Source organism: Coregonus lavaretus (assembly GCF_964263955.1).
Source record: "Coregonus lavaretus genome assembly, chromosome: 36".
Taxonomy (NCBI): domain Eukaryota; kingdom Metazoa; phylum Chordata; class Actinopteri; order Salmoniformes; family Salmonidae; genus Coregonus; species Coregonus lavaretus.
The window spans coordinates 27706544-27727206 of record NC_140023.1 but is presented as its reverse complement, the minus strand read 5'-3'; the positions used below and the strand labels follow the sequence as shown (position 1 = coordinate 27727206).

The 20663-nt window shown below is 44.0% G+C and overlaps 1 protein-coding gene across 5 annotated transcripts in view; it reads right to left on the bottom strand.

Moving 5' to 3' along the window:
* Positions 1 to 18708, bottom strand: part of LOC311110967 (serum response factor-like) — a 66248-nt gene extending 47540 nt beyond the window's left edge. For all 5 annotated transcript variants that reach the window (XM_084153617.1, XM_084153620.1, XM_084153618.1 and 2 more), the window contains exons 1-2: positions 17875 to 18708; positions 1940 to 2206 (exon numbers count right to left, since the gene is read on the bottom strand). In XM_084153617.1, the coding sequence (XP_084009743.1) occupies positions 1940 to 2206; positions 17875 to 18507 (900 nt within the window). In that variant the 5' untranslated portion in view covers positions 18508 to 18708. The remainder of the gene's footprint in view (positions 1 to 1939; positions 2207 to 17874) is intronic.
* Between the last annotated feature and the right edge of the window lie 1955 nt (positions 18709 to 20663).

Genomic DNA, 20663 nt, shown 5'->3' with positions numbered 1-20663 from the left:
CGTCACTACCTTATCCGGTTGAGTAAAATACAAAATAGTAGCTGACAAGATGGAGATCACAGAGGTTATTTTTAATGAGTGCATTTTGCAAGTGGCTAGTTTGCATCAACTACCTTTCCTAAAACCACTGCAAAGGTTTTGCTTGCAAACTTTGGCCTTGTGATTTGTTGGTAGAGTTGTCGGTCTGAAGAGGACCCACCTTTTCTTATCAAAGTTGCCAAAAGAGTCCATTATTGAAACCAAACCCTAGTCACTAGGGGTGTAACGGTACACGGACAATGCCTTCCAAAAGTATTCATACCCCTTAACCTATTCCACATTTTGTTGTGTTACATCCGGAATTCAGAATGGATTAAATATTTTTAAAACTATTCTCACTGATCGACACACAATAACCCATAATGACAAAGTGAAAACATGTTTGTAGAAATGTTTGCACATTTATGGAAAATTAAATACAGAAATATCTAATTTACATAAGTATTCACACCCCTGAGTCAATACATGCTAGAATCACCTTTGGCAGCGATTACAGCTGTGAGTCTTTCTGGGTAAGTCTAAGAGCTTTGCACACCTGGATTGTACAATATTTGCACAATATTATTACAAAATTCTTCAAGCTCTGTCAAGTTGGTTGTTGATCATTGCTAGACAGCCACTTTCAAGTCTTGCCATAGATTTTCAAGGTGATTTATATCCAAACTGTAATTAGGCCACTTAGGAACATTCAAATGTCGTCTTGGTAAGCAACTCCAGTGTATATTTGGCCTTGTGTTTAGGTTATTGTCCTGCTGGAAGGTGAATTCTTCTCCCAGTGTCTGTTGGAAAGCAGACTGAACCAGGTTTTCCTCTAGGATTTTGCCTGTGCTTAGCTCTATTACATTAATTTTTATCCTAAAAAAAACTCCCATAACATGATGCAGCCACCACCATGCTTGAAAATATCAAGACTGGTATTTTCCTCAAACATAACACTTTGTATTCAGGACATAAAGTTAATTTTCTCAAAGGGGTTGAATACTTACTGACTCAAGACATTTCAACTTTTCATTTTTAATTAATTTGTAAAGACTTCTAAAAACATACATCCACTTTGACATTATGGGGTACTGTGTGCAGACCAGTGACACACAATTTCAATGTAATCCATTTTAAATTCAGGCTGTAACACAACAAAATGTAGAAAAAGTTTGGTCCACACTGTGAACCCGAATGAATACATAAAAAATATATTTAAAAAAATAAAACACTAGGCCTATAGACTATGCCTACACTGCATTGTATGCCTCTTGAGAAAATCTGAGCTAAATAAAACAACATTTTAGGCTAGTCCGTTTAAACAACTGAAGCTTACGTTGTAATCAAAATTCAAATCTTAAATTGGCACATTTCAAACTGACCTTCAGTGAGCCGCAGCCGGGAACTAGTTCTGCACGATGGCGAGTAGTGAGGTCGAAAAACCAGGTGGATTCTCCACCATCGTTTAAAATCTCGAGTTAGGGAACATTTTGGTTTCCCAGTAGATTACAACAGCGATAGACAGAGAGAGTATGTCGCCACTACTCAATGAGAATAGCCTGTGCAGCTACCAACACCTCAAACATGTTGACATATTTACGCCGACGTCACCCCAGTATTCCTACCACCAGAACAAGACAAATATATATATATATATACACACACATTGTCTACCCTCCGCATTCAAGCAGCCCTTCGCAGCTTAAATAAACAAAAAATAACTACAGTGACTGTAAGCATTTCATTTTCCCGTTGTACCGAAACCGAACCGTGACCCCAAAACGTACCGAACCGTGGGTTTGGTGAACCGTTACACCCCTACTAATCACTGCTGTTGCCTAGGGTCGGGTTTATGAGACTAGTTTGGTGCCTAATGAACACAAACCTGGTCCTTTGTGTGAAGAGCAGCAGCAGAACTCACCTTGGTCTCCCCAAGGCTCTCTGACTCAGACACCTGGTAGCTGAGGTCCGTCTCCTCGAAGCCCGTGGCGCTCATACGCTGGTCAGTGGAGGGGTCGTTGCGGGGGGGTGAGTCCGGAGAGTTGAGGCACGTCTGGATGAGGGCCTTGCCCGTCTCGCTGGTGATCATGGGCTGGAGCTTCCGCGTGGCAAACGTGTAGACATGGCCCGTCTCACTGGCCACCAGTAGCAGGACCTGGGTTCCTGTCAACGTGGAGAGCTCATAGGCCTGCCATGGGGGGAGGGAGATGACAATGTCAACATCCATATCAGCTTTAGAATCAGCATGAGCATCAACATCAGTTTTGGAGGAATGTGCCTAAATAAACAGGGTAGACTGACATTCCACCACGTTCTTAATATCTACACTGAACAAAAATATAAATGCAACATGTAAAGTGTAAAAATAAAAAATCCCAGAAATGTTCCATACACACAAAAAGCTTATTTCTCTCAAATTATGTGCACAAAGTTGTTTACATCCCTATTAGTGAGCATTTCTCCTTTGCCAAGATAATCCATCCACCTGACAGGTGTGGCATATCAAGAAGCTTATTTTTGTCACACAACACAATGCCACAGATGTCTCAAGTTTTGAGGGAGTGTGCAATTGTCATGCCGACTGCAGGAATGTCCACCAGAGCTGTTGCCAGATAATTCAATGTTAATTTCTCTACAATAAGCTGCCTCCAACATGGTTTCAGAGAATTTGCCAGTATGTCCATCCGGCCTCAAAACCGCAGACCACATGTAACCACACCAGCCCAGGACCTCCACATCAGGCTTCTTCACCTGCGGGATCGTCTGAGGTGGGTTTGGGGGGGTGCTGAGGAGTATTTCCGTCTGTAATACAGCCCTTTTGTGGGGAAAAACTCATTCTGATTGGCTGGGCCTGGCTCCCCAGTGGGTGGGCCTGGCTGCCAAGTGGGTGGGCCTATGCCCTCCCAGGCCCACCCATGGCTGCACCCCTGCCCAGTCATGTGAAATCCATAGCTTAGGGCCTAAAGAATTTATTTCAATTGACCGATTTCCTTATATGAACTGTAACTCAGTAAAATCTTTGAAATTGTTGCATGTTGCGTTTATATTTTTGTTCAGTATAAAACAAACTGTTTAAAAAGCATCAAAACAAGAGTACCGTAAAACTTTAACTAAACGCAAAGTCTCAAATAGCCACCTTTCCCTTTTAATAACCGGGCAACGGCACACATTTCACCAAATAAAACGCTTGTTTCTAATAAACGCCGGGTCTAAATTAATTGTTTGAGGTTACCATGAATTACCATGAATTGTTTATGAGGTTTAATGTTTGATTTCTTACATTAAATAATTCAGTAATGACTCAAAATATCATCAATTTTAAGTAACAAACTACTAGCCATTGTCTGCTAACATCTGAGAACTGGGCATTGTTGTTCACTAATTTACCCCAAGTAGGGAAAGGATGGCAGGGTTGAAAAGGGGAGTATATATATAAAAAACATGGGGGATTGGAAGTGATGCAGACAATTACATTGATAGAAGTTACAATCTATCTGCAATATTAAGCTGATCTACCCCCCCCCCCCCCCCCCCAAAAAAAAAAAAAAAAAAACATCTGAGAACTGCTAGCTAACTGACAAGCACAAAAACAGTCAACAACTTCGGGAGCTGATCGCCCTCAGCAAGAACTGCCAAAAATGCACAGTCAAAAAAGCAAATCATTATTCTGTCAAGGAAGATTTTTTTTCCCTCTTCAAAATAGAGGTTACTAAGATATTTTTTGGGGGACAGTGTGAAAATGATAACACAGAGTAGATAATGAAGAAATGCATCAATTAAAATGCTGGAAGTGAATGCTGGAATAAAAAAATAGACTATGCAAATGAGCAAAAGTCTAATAAGCACCTGTTGTGTTCAGTGATTTAAGCCAATAAACAATTATGTGCATTGCACAGACTCAAATGGGAATAGGGAAAAACAAAGTTCCCGATGGTGTTACCTACAGATAACGGGTTAAAACTGCAGCCAACTAGCCAAGAAACACACTTCAAGTCTAAAAATACCTCCCTGGTGAACTCTGACGTATAGCACAAATGTAGCTAAAATAACATTAGATAAGGCTCCAAAAATAGTGTCTGTGATATAGTGATACTGATTTCGTTCCTTGCGACAGGGGGTCTTGGTTGTAAGGGAGAGAAAGGGGGAGAGGTAATAACCATGTAGGTCTTAATGGATTCTGGTGGAGAGGGAGGGACTGAATACAATTTACCTTAGTGAATACAATTTAAACATTGGCTGATGAATGATTTCATTGCTAGCCGCCGGGCATCATTCTGGCAGACATGCAGAGTAAGAAGGAGAACTAGAGGATGGCTGTCATACACAACCAACAATCGCTTCTTTGCTTAGGCCTACATCAAATAGCCTATGCAAAATCATAGGGTCTATACTGTTATTAAACTATAGTGCTGTTACTGCATGAGAAATCTCTATCAAAACAGAACTAGTCGTATCAACACAGCTTCTTTAAGTTAAATTCTCTTTCAAGGAACTTCCCGATTTCCAGCCTTCATGGAACTTTCAGACGTCACAAGGTTTGGAAGTGTGGCAATGCGTAACTTTGTTCATTATTGGCCTCAATCATCTCATTTGCAGATATAATGTACTGTAATCATTTAATGTAGCAATTGTACAATGCTGAAGCTACTTATCTAATCATCTTTCGGCTGTAGTGAAATGCAACCCCACCTGAAAGAAAGGCAGAGGGGCAGAGATGGGTATGAGCAACTTCCAACACTGTGTCCATCACACTTGCCAGTCCAGCGGTGCAGGCTTCACCTCTAGAGCTGCGGTGTCTAATGAATGAGTAAAGGCAAAGACAGCAAGCCTCTGGAGATGTATGCATGCTCTGAAGAGCAGCGAAGACCTGACGTTGCTTCAGTGGGCTCCGCAGAAGCATTCTTAGAAATGGAGTGAGCATGCAGCTCTCAGTAACACTTCCAATTGATTTAAACATGTAAAATCATCTCAATGACATAGATGTCTTGCTGTGCCAAGAACTGTGTGGCGAGCTTGTCTCAGCCATCCCAAGTCTACAGTATGTGTGTGTCGGTCTGCGTCAGGGTGCCTTGGTCAATACTCAAGTGCCCGGCTTGATAACTTCGTCATTTGGAAAATGGGAGAGGGGAAGTTTGTTCATTCCTATTTGTATCCTATCACTAGATGGTTTGCTTTAGGTCTCCTGGCTGTTGCAATCCCTGACCCTTGTAGTCAGTGTGTGATTATTCTGGCTGTGTGTCTGTGGGAACGAGGTTGCACACACAGATGTATGCAGTACCCCATTTGTGTCTGAGACCCAACAGCATGCCCCAGGACAGCCTAGAGAGCAGACCCCAGATGGAAGAGGAAATCCACACAGCCATGGTATTCATGCACATGTAAACTCCCTTTCTGGCCTTATATGTAAAGCTATGGGGCATGTGTCCACATTGATGCAGCCCATGTCTAGGCTTCAAAAACAGTGCAATTCATAGCTAACACAAATTATCACTGTGGTGATCCTAACAGTCATAGAGATCTATCTACTGTATGAAAACTGTGTGCATCTATAGATTAAACCTCAGGGGCAGTAGTCATATCCAGGACATGGAGAACTCGACTTGCTACAGGGTGCGCAGACAAACAATTTGAATGAGCACATCCTTTACAGAACCAGATAACTGATCTAGCAGGCCATCAATTGCAATCGTATCACACAGCCCTGGCCTGCACCCTCAAAGAGATCTGAAACCTGCCTGCTACAGTGCCTTCAGAAAGTATTCATACCCCTTGACTTATTCCACATTTTGTTGTGTTACAACCCCATAATTACAAAGTTAAAACATGGTTTTTATAAATGTGTGCAAATGTATTGAAAATGAAATACCTAATTTACATAAGTACTCGCAACCCTTTGCTAGGACACGCCAAATTGAGCTGAGGTGCATCCAATTTCCTTTGATCATCCTTGAGATGTCACTACAACTTGGAGTCCACCAGTGACCAATTCAACTGTTCGGACATGATTTAGGAAGAAACACACCTGTCTGTATAAGGTCCCACAGTTGACACTGCATGTCAGAGCAGTAAATATACCATGAAGTCCAAGAAACTGTCCGTGGATCTCAGAGATAGAATTGTGATGAGGCATATATCTGCGGAAGGGTATAAAATAATTTCTAGTGTTGAAAGTTTCCAAGAGCACAGTAGTATCTATCATTGGGAAAAGGAAAACATTTGGAATGAACCAGACTCTGCCTACAGCTGGCCGTCTAACCACACTGGGAAACCCGGCAAGAAGGACCTTGGTCAGGGAGGTGACCAAGAACCCAATGACCACTCTGACAGAACTACAGAGTTCCTTGGCTGAGATGGGAGAACCTGCCAGAAGGACAACAGTCTCTACAGCAAATCAAATTTGTCACATGCGCCGAATATTGGCTCCTGAGTGGCGCAGTGGTCTAAGGCACTGCATCGCAGTGCAAAACTGTGCCACTAGATCCTGGTTCGAATCCAGGCTCTGTCGCAGCCGGCCGCGACCGGGAGACTCATGGGCGGCGCACAATTGGCCCAGCGTCGTCCAGGGTAGGGGAGGGAATGGCCGGCAGGGATGTAGCTCAGTTGATAGAGCATGGTGTTTGCAACGCCAGGGTTGTGGGTTCGATTCCCACAGGGGGCCAGTATAAAAAAATAAATAATAATATGTAAGTCGCTCTGGATAAGAGCGTCTGCTAAATGACTAAAAAAAAAAAAAAAAAAAAAAAAAAAAAAAAAAAAAAAAAAAAAAGAATACGACAGGTGTAGACCTTACCGTGAAATACTTACTTACAAGCCCTTAACCAACAATGCAGTTTGAAAGAAAATAGAGTTAAGAAAATATTTACAAAATAAACTAAAGTAACAAATAATAATAATAAAAAAAGTAACGCAAAATAACAATAATGAGGCTATATACAGGGGGTACCGATACCGAGTCAATGTGCGGGGGTACAGGTAAGTCGAGGTAATCTGTACATGTAGGTAAGGGTAAAGTGACTATGCATAGATAATAATCAGCGAGTAGCAGCAGTGGAAAAACAACTGGGGGGTTCAATGCAAATAGTCTGGTTAGCCATTTGATTAATTGTTCAGCAGTCTTATGGCTTGGGGGTAGAAGCTGTTAAGGAGCCTTTTGGACCTAGACTTCGTGCTCCGGTACCGCTTGCCGTGCGGTAGCAGAGAGAACAGTCTATGACTTGGGTGACTGGAGTCTTTGACAATTTTTTGGGCATTCCTCTGACACTGCCTAGTATATAGGTCCTGGATGGCAGGGAGCTTGGCCCCAGTGATGTACTGGGCCATACGCATTACCCTCTGTAGCGCCTTACTGTCGGATGCCGACCAGTTCCCATACCAGGCGGTGATGCAACCAGTTAGGACACTTTCGATGTTGCAGCTGTATAACTTTTTGAGGATCTGGGGACCCATGCCAAATCTTTTCAGTCTCTTGAGGGGGAAAAGGCGTTGTCGTGCCCTCTTCACGACTGTCTTGGTGTGTTTGGACCATGATAGTTTGTTGGTGATGTGGACACCAAGGAACCTGAAACTCTCAACCAGCTCCACTAGAGCCCCGTCGATGTGAATGGGGGCGTGTTAGGCCCTCCTTTTCCTGTAGTCCACGATCATCTCCTTTGTCTTGCTCATGTTGAGGGAGAGGTTGTTGTCCTGGCACCACACTGCCAGGTCTCTGACCTCCTCCCTATAGACTGTCTCATCATTGTCGGTGATCAGGCCTACCACTGTTGTGTCATCAGCAAACTTAATGATGGTGTTGGAGTCGTGCTTGGCCACGCAGTCGTGGGTGAACAGGGAGTACAGGAGGGGACTAAGCACTCGATGTTTAGAATCAGCAAGGCAGATGTGTTGTTGCTACCCTTACCCCGTTAGGAAGTCCAGGATCCAATTGCAGAGGGAGGTGTTTAGTCCCAGGGTCCATAGCTTAGTGATGAGCTTTGTGGGCACTATAGTGTTGAACGCTGAGCTGTAGTCAATGAACAGCATTCTCACATAGGTGTTCCTTTTGTCCAGGTGGGAAAGGGGCAGTGTGGAGTGCGATTGGTGTTGATGTGAGCCATGACCAGCCTTTCAAAGCACTTCATGGCTACAGACATGTGTGCTAGGTGTCGGTAGTCATTTAGGCAGGTAACCTTGGTGTTCTTGGGCACAGGGACTATGGTGGTCTGCTTGAAACATGTAGGTATTACAGACTCGGCCAGGGACAGGTTGAAAATGTCAGTGAAGACACTTGCCAGTTGGTCAGCACATGCTCGGAGTACACTTCCTGGTAATCCGTCTGGCCCTGCGGCCTTGTGAATGTTGACCTGTTTAAAAGGTCTTACTCACATTGGCTACGGAGCACGCAAAAATGTTGTTTAGCTCGTCTGGTAGGCTTGTGTCACTGGGAAGCTCGCGGCTGGGCTTTCTTTTTGTAGTCCGTAATAGTTTGCACGCCCTGCCACATCCGACGAGCGTCGGAGCCGGTGTAGTAGGATTCAATCTTAGTCCTGTATTTACTTTTTGCCTGTTTGATGTTTCTTCTGAGGGCACTGCAGGATTTCTTATAAGCGTACGGGTTAGAGTCCCGCTCCTTGAAAGCGGCAGTTCTACCCTTTAGCTCAGTGCAGATGTTGCCTGTAATCCATGGCTTCTGGCTGGGGTATGTACATACGGTCACTGTTGGGACAACGTCATCGATGCACTTATTGATGAAGCCGGTGACTGATGTGGTATACTCCTGAATGCAATCGGATGAGTCCCGGAACATACAGTGCATTCAGAAAGTATTCAGACCCCCTGACTTTTTCCACTTTGTTACGTTCCAGCCTTATTCTAAAATGGATTAAATAAATAGAAATCCTCTTCAATCTACACACAATAACCCATAATGACAAAGATAAAAAAGGTTTTTAGTAAATTTTGTAAATGTATTAAAATTAAAATAAAAACACCTTATTTACAAGTATTCAGACCCTTTGCTATAAGACTTGAAATGTAGCTCAGGTGCATCCTGTTTCCATTTAACAACCTTGAGATGTTTCTACAACTTCATTGGAGTCCACCTGTGGTAAATTCAATTGATTGGACATGATTTGGAAAGGCACATACCTGTCTATACAAGGTCCCACAGTTGACAGTGCATGTCAAAGCAAAAACCAAGCCATGGGTTCGAAGGAATTGTCTGTAGAGCTCTGAGACAGGATTATGTCGAGGCACAGATCTGGGGAAGGGTACCAAAAAATGTCTGCAGCATTGAAGGTCCCCAAGAACACAGTGGCCTCCATCATTCTTAAATGGAACAAGTTTGGAACCAACAATACTCTTCCTAGAGCTGGCTGTCCGGCCAAACTGAGCAATCGGGGGAGAAGGGCCTTGGTCAGGGATATGACCAAGAACCCGACGGTCACTGACAGAGCTCCAGAGTTCCTCTGTGGAGATGGGAGAACCTTCCAGAAGGACAACCATCTCTGCAGCACTCCACCAATCACGCCTTTATGGTGGAGTGGTCAGACGGAAGCCATTCCTCAGTAAAAGGCACATGACAACCCGCTTGGAATTTGCCAAAAGGCACCTAAAGGACAGACCATGAGAAACAAGATGATCTGGTCTGATGAAACTAAGATTGAACTATTTGGCCTGAACGCCAAGCATCACGTCTGGAGGAAACCTGGCATCATCCCTACGGTGAAGCATGGTGGTGGCAGCATCATGCTGTGGGGTTGTTTTTCAGCGGCAGGGACTGGGAGACTAGTCAGGATTGAGGGAAAGATGAATGGAACAAAGTACAGAGAGATCCTTGATGAAAACCTGCTCCAGAGTGCTCAGGACCTCAGACTGGGGCGAAGGTTCACCTTCTAACAAGACAACGACCCTAAACACACAGCCAAGTCAACACAGGAGTGGCTTCGGGACAAGTCTCTGAATGTCCTTGAGTGGCCCAGCCAGAGCCCGGACTTGAACCCGATCGAACATCTCTGGAGAGACCTGAAAATAGCTGTGCAGTGACGCTCCCCATCCAACCTGACAGAGCTTGAGAGGATCTGCAGAGAAGAATGGGAGAAACTCGCCAAATACAGGTGTGCCAAGCTTGTAGTGTCATACCAGAGGCTGTAATCGCTGCCAAAGGTGCTTCAACAAAGTACTAAGTAAAGGGTCTGAATACTTATGTAAATGTGATATTTCTGTTTTTTATCTTAATAAAGACTGATCATAAGGCAAAATATTCTGTGGTCTGATGAGACACAAATTGAACCATTTGGCCTAAATGCAAAACGCTATGTCTGGAGAAAACCAGGCACAGCTCATCACCCGTCTAACACCATCCCTATCATGGTGGTGGCAGCATCATGCTATGGGGATGCTTTCAGCGGCAGGGACTGGGAGACTGGTAAGGATAGATGGAACAATGAATGGAACCAAATACAGGCAAATCCTTGACAAGAACCTGCTCCTTAGACCTTAGACTGGAGCGAAGATTTACGTTCCAACAGGACAATGACCCCAAGCATACAGCCAAAGCAACACTTAAATGGTTTCAGAATAAGAATGTGAAAGTCATTGAGTGGCCCAGAGAAAGCCCAGATTTCAATATCATTAAATCTGTGGAAAGACTTGAAGATTGCTGTTCACCGCCGCTCCCCATCTAACTTAACAGAGCTTGAGAAAATCTGCAAGGTAGAATGGGAGAAAATCCCCAAATCCAGATGTGCAAAGCTGATACAGACATACCCAAGATGACTCAAAGCTGTAATGGCCACCAAAGATGCTTCTACAAAGTATTGACTCAGGGGTGTAAATGAGACATTTTTGTATTTCATTTTCAATAAATGTGCAACATTTTCTAAAAACATGTTTTCACTTTGTCATTATGGGGTATTGTGTGTAGATGGGTGAGAGAACATTTATTTTAATCAATTTTGAAATCAGGCTGTAACAACAAAATGTGGAAGAAGTCAAGGAGTATGAATAATTTCTGAAGGCACTGTTAATTCTGTCATACTTTGTCATAGCCCAACTCAAGGCACAGAACAATCATGCTGCCCACTGTACAATACAGAAACCTCCGTTTCCACGACAACAGTGGAGGATGCCAAAGGGAAGAAAGTAAAGCAAGGACTTGCTCATCAGTCAGAACTCAACCTTTTTTACAATGATCAAACAATGCAAAGAGTGGCATTGTAATTATTTTGGTGAAACAATCCAAAAAGACTATGTTTGTCTGCACTGCAGCAGTTCTCCAACGTATCTTGTGAGAGAGATAACAGATGCCTCTTTGCTCGACAAAGTGCTGATCTGCTTCAGACGTATGGTAATGTCTGCATTGAAACATAATGAGTGATCTTAGATACAATGGTAAGTCGCTCTGGATAAGAGCGTTTGCTAAATGACTCAAATGTAAATGTAATAGTGAGTAGCCTACATTCCATGTGCACGCTTGGATACTAGAGCCTTCATGTGGTCCTCTGTAGCTCAGCTGGTAGAGCACGGCGCTTGTAACGCCAAGGTAGTGGGTTCGATCCCCGGGACCACCCGTACACAAAAAAAAAAAAAAAAATGTATGCACGCATGACTGTAAGTCGCTTTGGATAAAAGCGTCTGCTAAATGGCATATTATATTATTATATTATATGGTATGTAGTATAACTGATGACCCATTATGAATCCACTGAATCAGTGGCTTGTCCAGAACATTTTGATTGGGATTGCCAAGGTGGGGCACAGACTAGGGTTGAATATTTTCCCGGTATTTTACAAAAAGTTTCATTCCGAGAATAAATCACTTTTCTCCCGGTTAACCCGGTATTTCCCGCCAAAACCGGAAGTTTCATTCAAAAGCATTATAAAGCATATAAATAGGCCTATGTCTGGATTAGATTAGAGGTTTGATTGAACATTCATGCCTGATGCTACCTGAGCCTGATGAGCCATACATTAAATACATTTTATGAGCACTGTTTTAAAGATATTTAATGATCCCAAGCCCAAAAAGGCCCAAATGATTGTGCCGTTATCCAATACATATAGCTTATGATATAGGCTACTGCACACTATGCACGACAGAAAAAACATAAAAGCCCGTAGATGTAGCTAGCTACAGCACATTCTGAAATTATTCAGACCCCTTGACTTTTTCCACATTCTGTTACGATACAGCCCTATTATAAAATGGATTAAATTGTTTATTTTCCTCATCAATCTACACACAATACGCCATAATGACAAAGCAAAAACAGGTTTTTAGAAATGTTTGCAAATATATTAAAAATAAAAAACAGAAATATAACATTTACATTAGTGTTCAGACCCTTTACTCAGTACTTTGTTGAAGCACCTTTGGCAGCGATTACAGCCTTGTGTCTTCTTGGGTATGACACTACAAGCGTGGCACACCTGTATTTTGGGAGTTTCTCCCATTCTTCCCTGCAGATCCTTTAAAGCTCTGTCAGGTTGGATGGGGAGCGTCGCTGCACAGCTATTTTCAGGTCTCTTCATAGATGTTCGATTGGGTTCAAGTCCGGGCTCTGGCTGGGCCACTCAAGGATATTTAGAGACTTGTCCTGAAGCCACTCCTGCATTGTCTTGGCTGTGTGCTTGTCCTGTTGGAAGGTGAACCTTCGCCCCAGTCTGAGGTCCTGAGCGCTCTGGAGCAGGTTTTCATCAAGGATCTCTCTGTACTTTGTTCCGTTCATCTTTCCCTCAATCCTGACTAGTCTCCCAGTCCCTGCTGCTGAAAAACATCCCCACAGCATGACGCTGCCACCACCATGCTTCACCGTAGGGATGGTGTCAGGTTTCCTTCAGACGTGACGCTTGGCATTCAGGCCAAAGAGTTCAATCTTGGTTTCATCAGACCAGAGAATCTTGTTTCTCATTCTGAGAGTCCTTTAGGTGCCTTTTGTCAAACTCCAAGTGGGCTGTCATGTGCCTTTTACTGAGGAATGGCTTCCGTCTGGCCACTCTACCATATAGGCCTGATTGGTGGAGTGCTGCAGAGATGGTTGTCCTTCTGGAAGGTTTCCAATCTCCACAGAGGAACTCTGGAGCTCTATCAGAGTGACCATCGGGTTCTTGGTCACCTCCCTGACCAAGGCCCTTCTCCCCCGAATGCTCAGTTTGGCCAGGCGGCCAGCTCTAGGTAGAGTCTTGGTGGTTCCAAACTTCTTCCATTTAAGAATGAAGGCCACTGTGTTCTTAGGGACCTTCAATGCTGCAGAAATTTGTTGGTACCCTTCCCCAGATCTATGCCTTGACACAATCCTGTCTCGGAGCTCTCCGGACAAATCCTTCGACCTCATGGCTTGGTTTTTGCACTGTCAACTGTGGGACTTTATATAGACAGGTGTGTGCCTTTCCAAATCATGTCCAATCAATTGCATTTACCACAGGTGGACTCCAATCAAGTTGTAGAAACATCTCAAGGATGATCAATGGAAACAGGAGTCTCATAGCAAAGGGTCTGAATACTTATGTAAATAAGGTATCTGTTTTCTATTTTTAATCAATTGGAAAAATTTATAAAACCTGTTTTCGCTATGTCATTATGGGGTAGTGTGTGTAGACTGATTAATATTTTATCAATTTTAGAATAAGGCTGTAGGAAAAGGGAATATGTCTGAATACTTTCCGAATGCACTGTATCTGATGCTGTCTGGCCAAAAAGAAAGACATCATACTTTTTCTGGCCAGACAGCATCACATGCTGACTACACCGGCCGCACGTGCGTATGTTGATTTTGTCCATCCACACCAGACGCAATCATGATACGCAGGTTAAAATATCAGAACCAACTGTGAACCAACTTTATTAATTTGGGGGCAGGTTGAACCACACATGAAACATTCATGGAAACGTAGCTAGCTAGCTGTTGCAAGCTAATTTGTCCTGGGAGATAAACATTGGGTTGTTATTTTACCCGTCATGCACGTGGTCTTCTTTTTAGCTGGTTCTTGGTAAAATTCGTGGCATGTTTCTCTACTCCAACAATTAATCCACAGATAAGGGAAATCTAGTTAGTTACCTTTAATTAATCTCTCCTCGTTTGTCTTTCATACATCCACGTGGGTTTGTATCTTCCTGATATCCAATAAGAAAGGGACTTGCAGCACGTGGCGTCTCAAAGAGAACCAAGTTCTATTTTAGCATTTGGCTACACAGAAGCTTGTTCACGCGTGTGAGCAGTGTGGGTGAAATGATTGAATAACATGCATGTGTACATTTATTTTGCAACGCTCGTGCACGCAACGTGGCCAGTGAGGTTTGCATGTCAGATACATGGGCTACACATGCAAACACAGAGGAGCACTGTTTCGCTCGCTCGAATGCTTTCTCCCGTGAGATTGAGGAGTCTTGTTGTCGGTGCTCGTCTTGGCCAAAATTATCAATATATTCAGAGACAACCTATCCGACCCTGGGCCACCCCCTGGACACGCCACTACACTGGAGAATATCAGCTATTACCACTGATGTGCATGCTAATGGTCAGAAGTGTCAAATCGAAAAGAGGAGAGGGTTATTGCAGTAAATGCTGAACTGAATCAGAGTCACCTAACCATGGCCCGAAATACAACTTCAGATGCAGCCATGGGGTTTTCACTTTCAGACCTCATCTGAGCCCTCTGATGACATACTGTATGACAGAGAGCTAGGGTATGATGAAGGCATCATGTGTTCCTTACAGTGGTGCACAGTGGCCTGTTTGGTCTGCCTAGCACTCTTTGACTGACCTCTGATCTCTGTCCCTGGGGTTTGGTCAGCTGTTGGCTCTGCCTGACACACTTTAGGTCAGGGGGTCTGTGATCTGAACTGCTGCTGCTGACCAAAGGCTGCAGTGAGTGAGTCAGTGTTTATTAATTTGCCAACCTTAGTTTGCAGTACTCCTACTGAACACATCTTACCTTATTTTACTTGATTAGGTACTACAGTCACTTTAAAAGCTGAATGAGAAACATTCAATGTACTGAGCACAAATTGCTCTTTGAAAATATGATTAAATTAATATAAATTTAAAATAGTTTGCTAAAAATTATTATATTTCTCAATTTAGATTGCAAGTGTGTTACTGCACTAGGCCTACAGGACACAGGGGTGTGTGTGTAGGGGGTCATGGTCAGAAATCGGAATGTCAGTTGCTCTAGTCCGGCTATTCCCAAACTGGGGTACGTGTACTCCCACCAGGGGTACGCCAAATAAAAATGTGATTCACATTTTCAAACAGTCCATTTAGATTTTCCAACGGGGCTATACATTTGGGTGATGTTTTTTTCTCGCCTGAGTAGCCTCGTTTCACTGCCAAAAATAAAATTAAAACATCTAGTGTTCAGCGAAATAACAACACAACGTCAAATACAGGTAGCCTAGTCAAATACTTAACATCCAATCACATTAACCGTTACTCTCTCGCGGGAATTCCACGAACGGTCCGTATGTAGCCAAACGTAGCTGCTGCTCATTCCGTTTGCTCGAAAATGGATAAATGGTAAAAAAATAAAAATAATGCCCGTGTCCATAGAGACACATACCAGCTCTACTGGTAGTATTGCTACTACCAGCAGTACTACACCTGCACCTGTCGACGACAGAAGTTGTTATGCTTGGCCAGGACAGGCAAGCCCCATACTATTGTGGAGGACTTAATTCTTCCTGCTGTCGCGGATATGGCTGGGACAACGCTGGGGGAAAAGGCCAAAAAAAACTATACAGACAATGCCTTCATCAAACAACATTGTTTCATGACGCATCAGTGACATGGCAGGAGATGTTTTGAAACTATTACTGCTTCGCATACAAGCCAGTGAATTCTATGCTTTACAGCTGGATGAGTCAACAGACGTGGCGGGCCTGGCACAGCTCCTGGTATATGTCCGTTACGTTTATGGGGGGTCAATTAAGGAAGACATCCTCTTCTGCAAACCACTGGAAACCAGGACAACATGAGAGGATATTTTTAAAGTACTGGACAGCTTTGTGACATCAGATGGACTTTGGTGGTCAAGATGTGTTGGTATTTGTACTGATGGCGCAAAAGCCATGACAGGGAGACATAGTGGAGTGGTAACGCGCGTGCAAGCAGTTGCTCCCGACGCCACTTGGGTCACACTGCAGCATCTACCGAGAGGCTCTTGCTGCCAAGGGAATGCCTGACAGCTTGAAATACATTTTGGACACTACAGTGAAAATGGTTAACTTTGTTAAAGCAAGGCCCCTGAAGTATCGTGTATTTTCTGCATTATGCAATGATATGGGCAGCGACCATGTAACGCTTTTACAACATACGACTGGTGCGTATGGTTATCAAGGTGCAAAGTATTGACACGTTTTGTTTTAATTCAGAGACAAGCTTACATTTTTCTTTACTGACCATAATTTGGACTTGCATGATGACGAGTTTCTCACACGACTGGCCTATCTGGGTGATGTTTTTTCTCGCCTGAATGATCTGAATCTAGGATTACAGGGACTCTTCGCAACTGTATTCAATGTGCGGGACAAAACTGAGGCTATGATTAAGAAGTTGGAGCTCTTCTCTGTCTGCATTAACAAGGACACGACACAGGTCTTTCCATCATTGTATGATTTTTTGTGTGCAAATGAACTCAAGCTTACAGACAATGTCAAATGTGATATTTCGAAGCACCTGTGTGTGCTGGGTGCGCAATTACGCAGGTACTTACCCGAAAAACGGACGACACAAACAATTGGATTCGTTATCCCTTTCCTGCCCTGCCTCCAGTCCACTTACCGATATCTGAACAAGAGAGCCTCATCGAAATTGTAACAAGCGGTTCTGTGAAAATTGAATTTAAATCAGAAGCCACTGCCAGATTTATGGATAGGGCTGCGCTCAGAGTATCCTGCCTTGGCAAATCGCGCTGTTAAGACACTGATGCCCTTTGCAACCACGTACCTATGTGAGAGTGGATTTTCGGCCCTCACTAGCATGAAAACTAAATACAGGCACAGACTGTCTGTGGAAAATGATTTAAGACTGAGACTCTCTCCAATACAACCCAACATTGCAGAGTTATGTGCATCCTTTCAAGCACACCCTTCTCATTAACCTGGGGTGAGTTATTCACAATTTTTGACGAACAAATAAGGTTTTATATGTAAGATGGCTAAATAAAGAGCAAAATTATGTATTATGATTATATTATTATTTGTGCCCTGGTCCTAAAAGAGCTATTTGTCACTTCCCACAAGCAGGGTTGTGACAAAAACTCACACTCATTCTTATGTTTAATAAATGTATCGTATAGTGTGTGTGTGTGGCAGGCTTACAATGATGGCAAAAAACAACATTTGAGAGTGCGTTGACCCTGGTGCTAGAGGGGGTACGCAGCTGGAGGTTGAATGTTTGAAGTGATATGGAGTATGAAAAAAATGTATGCACTCACTAACTGTAAGTCGCTCTGGATAAGAGCGTCCGCTAAATGACTAAAATGTAAATGTTCGGGACTATGAAAAAGTTTGGGAACACTGCTCTAGTCTATTTAAAGGACAGAGACAGTCAAGACTGCTGTGGCCTCCAGTCACTCAGGGCCAGGGCAGAGATGACATGTCCCACTTGGTTCTTTACACATTATGACAAATTATATGTGTGATTTTGGGTTGAATGGGCCTTCCACGGGTTAAAAAAAATAAGTCAGTGACACAAGGGAAGGTTATTGTACAGGAAAGTTGAGACCTCTACCTAATGATTCCATTCTCGGTCAGTGTTGGTGTAGCCTATAGGTGCCCCATACACATCAATCAATGCAACATCATGTATGACCAAGTGACACACTTTGGAGTGGACACTACGGAGTGTCCCATCACACCTGAGTGTCACTGTGATCACTCACCTTCTTCATTATACCAGTCTTCCTCTTGCTAAAAGTTGTGTATCGCCTCAACTTGTTGTCGATGAATTCCATTTTTATCTTCACGCGTCCACGTGTCTTCTTCCCTGGCTTTGCGCCAGCAACACCTCGAGGGACCACGCCATAACCCCCCGGTGGTACCCCCGCCTCCTGCCCTGTCACCGCAGCCTCCATCTCTAGTCTCTCCCGCTTTACTCCTCTTCTGTTGTCCCCGATTGAACACATCGGATCTTCATCATCCCCCGAGTCCGAATCAGCGTCCGACCCACTGCACCCCATTGGCGCACACTCTTTGTCCGGGTCGTACCGGCTGCCTCCCTGAACCCCAACTCCCATGATCAGACCTCCGATGCCTCCCTGGCCGGCGGTCTGTGTAGTCGTCAGTCCCGTCCCGTTCCCTGGTCTCGCTCCACCTCTTGCACCCACTCCTGGACTGTTGCTCCCCAACATCCCAACCGCACCGGTGCTGTCGCTGACCCCAGTTATCGATTGCCCTGCTCTGACCAACATGGGGCGAATCCCACTCCCAATGACCCCAGAGCCGTGACCTGTGTTACCCCTGACAGACGCTGACCCGTTTCCAGATTGTGCTGATCCAGCCTGGCTTGGTAACATTCTAGTTAGAGGACCCGGTCCCTGAAATCGTCAGCCGACTTCTGGAGCGCGTGTTAGTAGAGATTACAGCACAGTTCATACAACCCAACCACCAAAAAGGTAAACAAACAACGAAATTGCGGACATTGCAAAATTGGCATCTGTTTGAAACCACTAAAGCAAACTTTCAGTTTCAGTGATGCTGCCCCTGGGACTCTTCAGCCCGGTTCAGTTTGGCTCAACCTCTTCTATTTCCAAAAACTCAGAGCACTTTCTCAAAAAAGTGTCGAAGAGAGCATTCGTTATTACTCCGCCATGTCATGTAGTTCACACCATAATCGCCTAAAATATATTCGGTAACCGCCTTCAATTCACAAACGCTGCAGATATTTCATCCAATATCACGCAATATCAGTCTTGCAGTCGTGCATTTGCACACAAATATGATGTATTTTGAAATAATGTATTCGAGAGCGGACTAATATTACAAACCAAGATCTACTTTCCTCCTTATAAAGAGATACAATGTTTCCTTTTATGGAGTTGTCTCTCCTTATTTGGTGAGTCACAGCGTCGTCTACGGATTGGCCGATTGGGATCTAGGTAGAGCTACCATTGGTCAATATGGCATGGGCGTTAGAATAAATACCAAAATGGTTGCTGTACACAGGCAAGGAGATTTTGGGCTCCTTCCTATGCCGCGTTCAAGTCGGAACACAGACATTTCCGACTTCCGAGCGTTCAAGACAACTGGGAACTCGGGGAAAAAACGATCTCCGACTGGGAAAAATAGTTTTCAACTGTCATCCAACTCGAAATTCCCAGTTAGAAACTCGGGAACCTTTCTAGAGCTCCGAAGATCACTGACGTCATGATTTGACCTGGTGTTTTTACTAGTTCCCAGTTGTCTTGACAGCACCAATAGACGTTGCTGACGCCTGACAGATCTTACAACGCCTGGATATGTATTTTAAGTATCAGCAAACCACATTATATGTTATTGTCAGTCGATGCCACAGTCGATGACGTTGCACGCAACCATTGGTTGTTGCGTCGCCGCGCCTTAGCTGTGTTTCCGCACGGACCCTTTAGATTGCAACACACAACGCGCTCCGCTGTTCCACAGTTTTTAAAACCAGAGGCGCAACATCGCGAGACTTCCGGGAACGCTTGCGAAGCATGCCAGGCTTGGGTTTGGGGTTTGAGAAGGTAATGAGAGAAATGAAATTCGTAGTTGTAAATTTTCTCGAAATCTAAAGGCACAACCTAGATTTGAGCCAATGTCTTAAGTAATTGAACATGTTGTTACGCCAACCTCGTCAAAGTGACCGACTGATACCTTTTAAATTTTTATGAAAAGCAACATAAAAAATAAAATCAAAATCTTTATATTGAAGGACTGCCTTAGATTTGATGGCCTGCACACATGCGCAGTTCAGCGCGAGACGACAGGGGATTTATATTGGAGAAGCAGTTTCTGCCTATCTTCATAATCTTTGGCTGTGTGCTCTGGGTCTCAACAGCTAGCAGCTGCTGTAGAACTGTCTGTCTCTCTTGTGGTGCTTAAAAATCCACAATGTTAGCAGCTTTGAGCAACAATTTGGAAGAAATACCTACCGGAAATTCAACCATAAACACATTCCTAGGCATTTCTTTAGATGACAGCAAAAGCTTAATTTGCACAGAAGTCAAGACTGACAGGCTCTTGAATAGCTTAGATCCCCAAGCCATAAGACTGCTAAATAGCAAACAAAATGGCTCACAAACACAGACCACGTGTAACCATGCCAGCCCAGGACCTCCACATCTGGCTTCTTCACCTGTGGGATCATTTGAGACCAGCCATCTGGACAGCTGATGAAACTGTGGGTTTGTACAACTGAAGAATCTCTGCACAAACTGTCAAGAGCCGTCTCAGGGTAGCTCATTTGCGTGCTCGTTTTCCTCACCAGGGTCTTGACCTGACTGCAGTTTGGCGTCGGAACCGACTTCAGTGGGCAAATGCTCACCTTCGATGGCCACTGGCACGCTGGAAAAGTGTGCTCTTCACGGATGAATCCCGATGTCAACTGTACCGGGCAGATGGCAGACGTCGTGTGGGCGAGCGGTTTGCTGATGTCAACGTTGTGAACAGAGTGCCCCATGGTGGTGGGGTTATGGTATGGGCAGGCATAAGC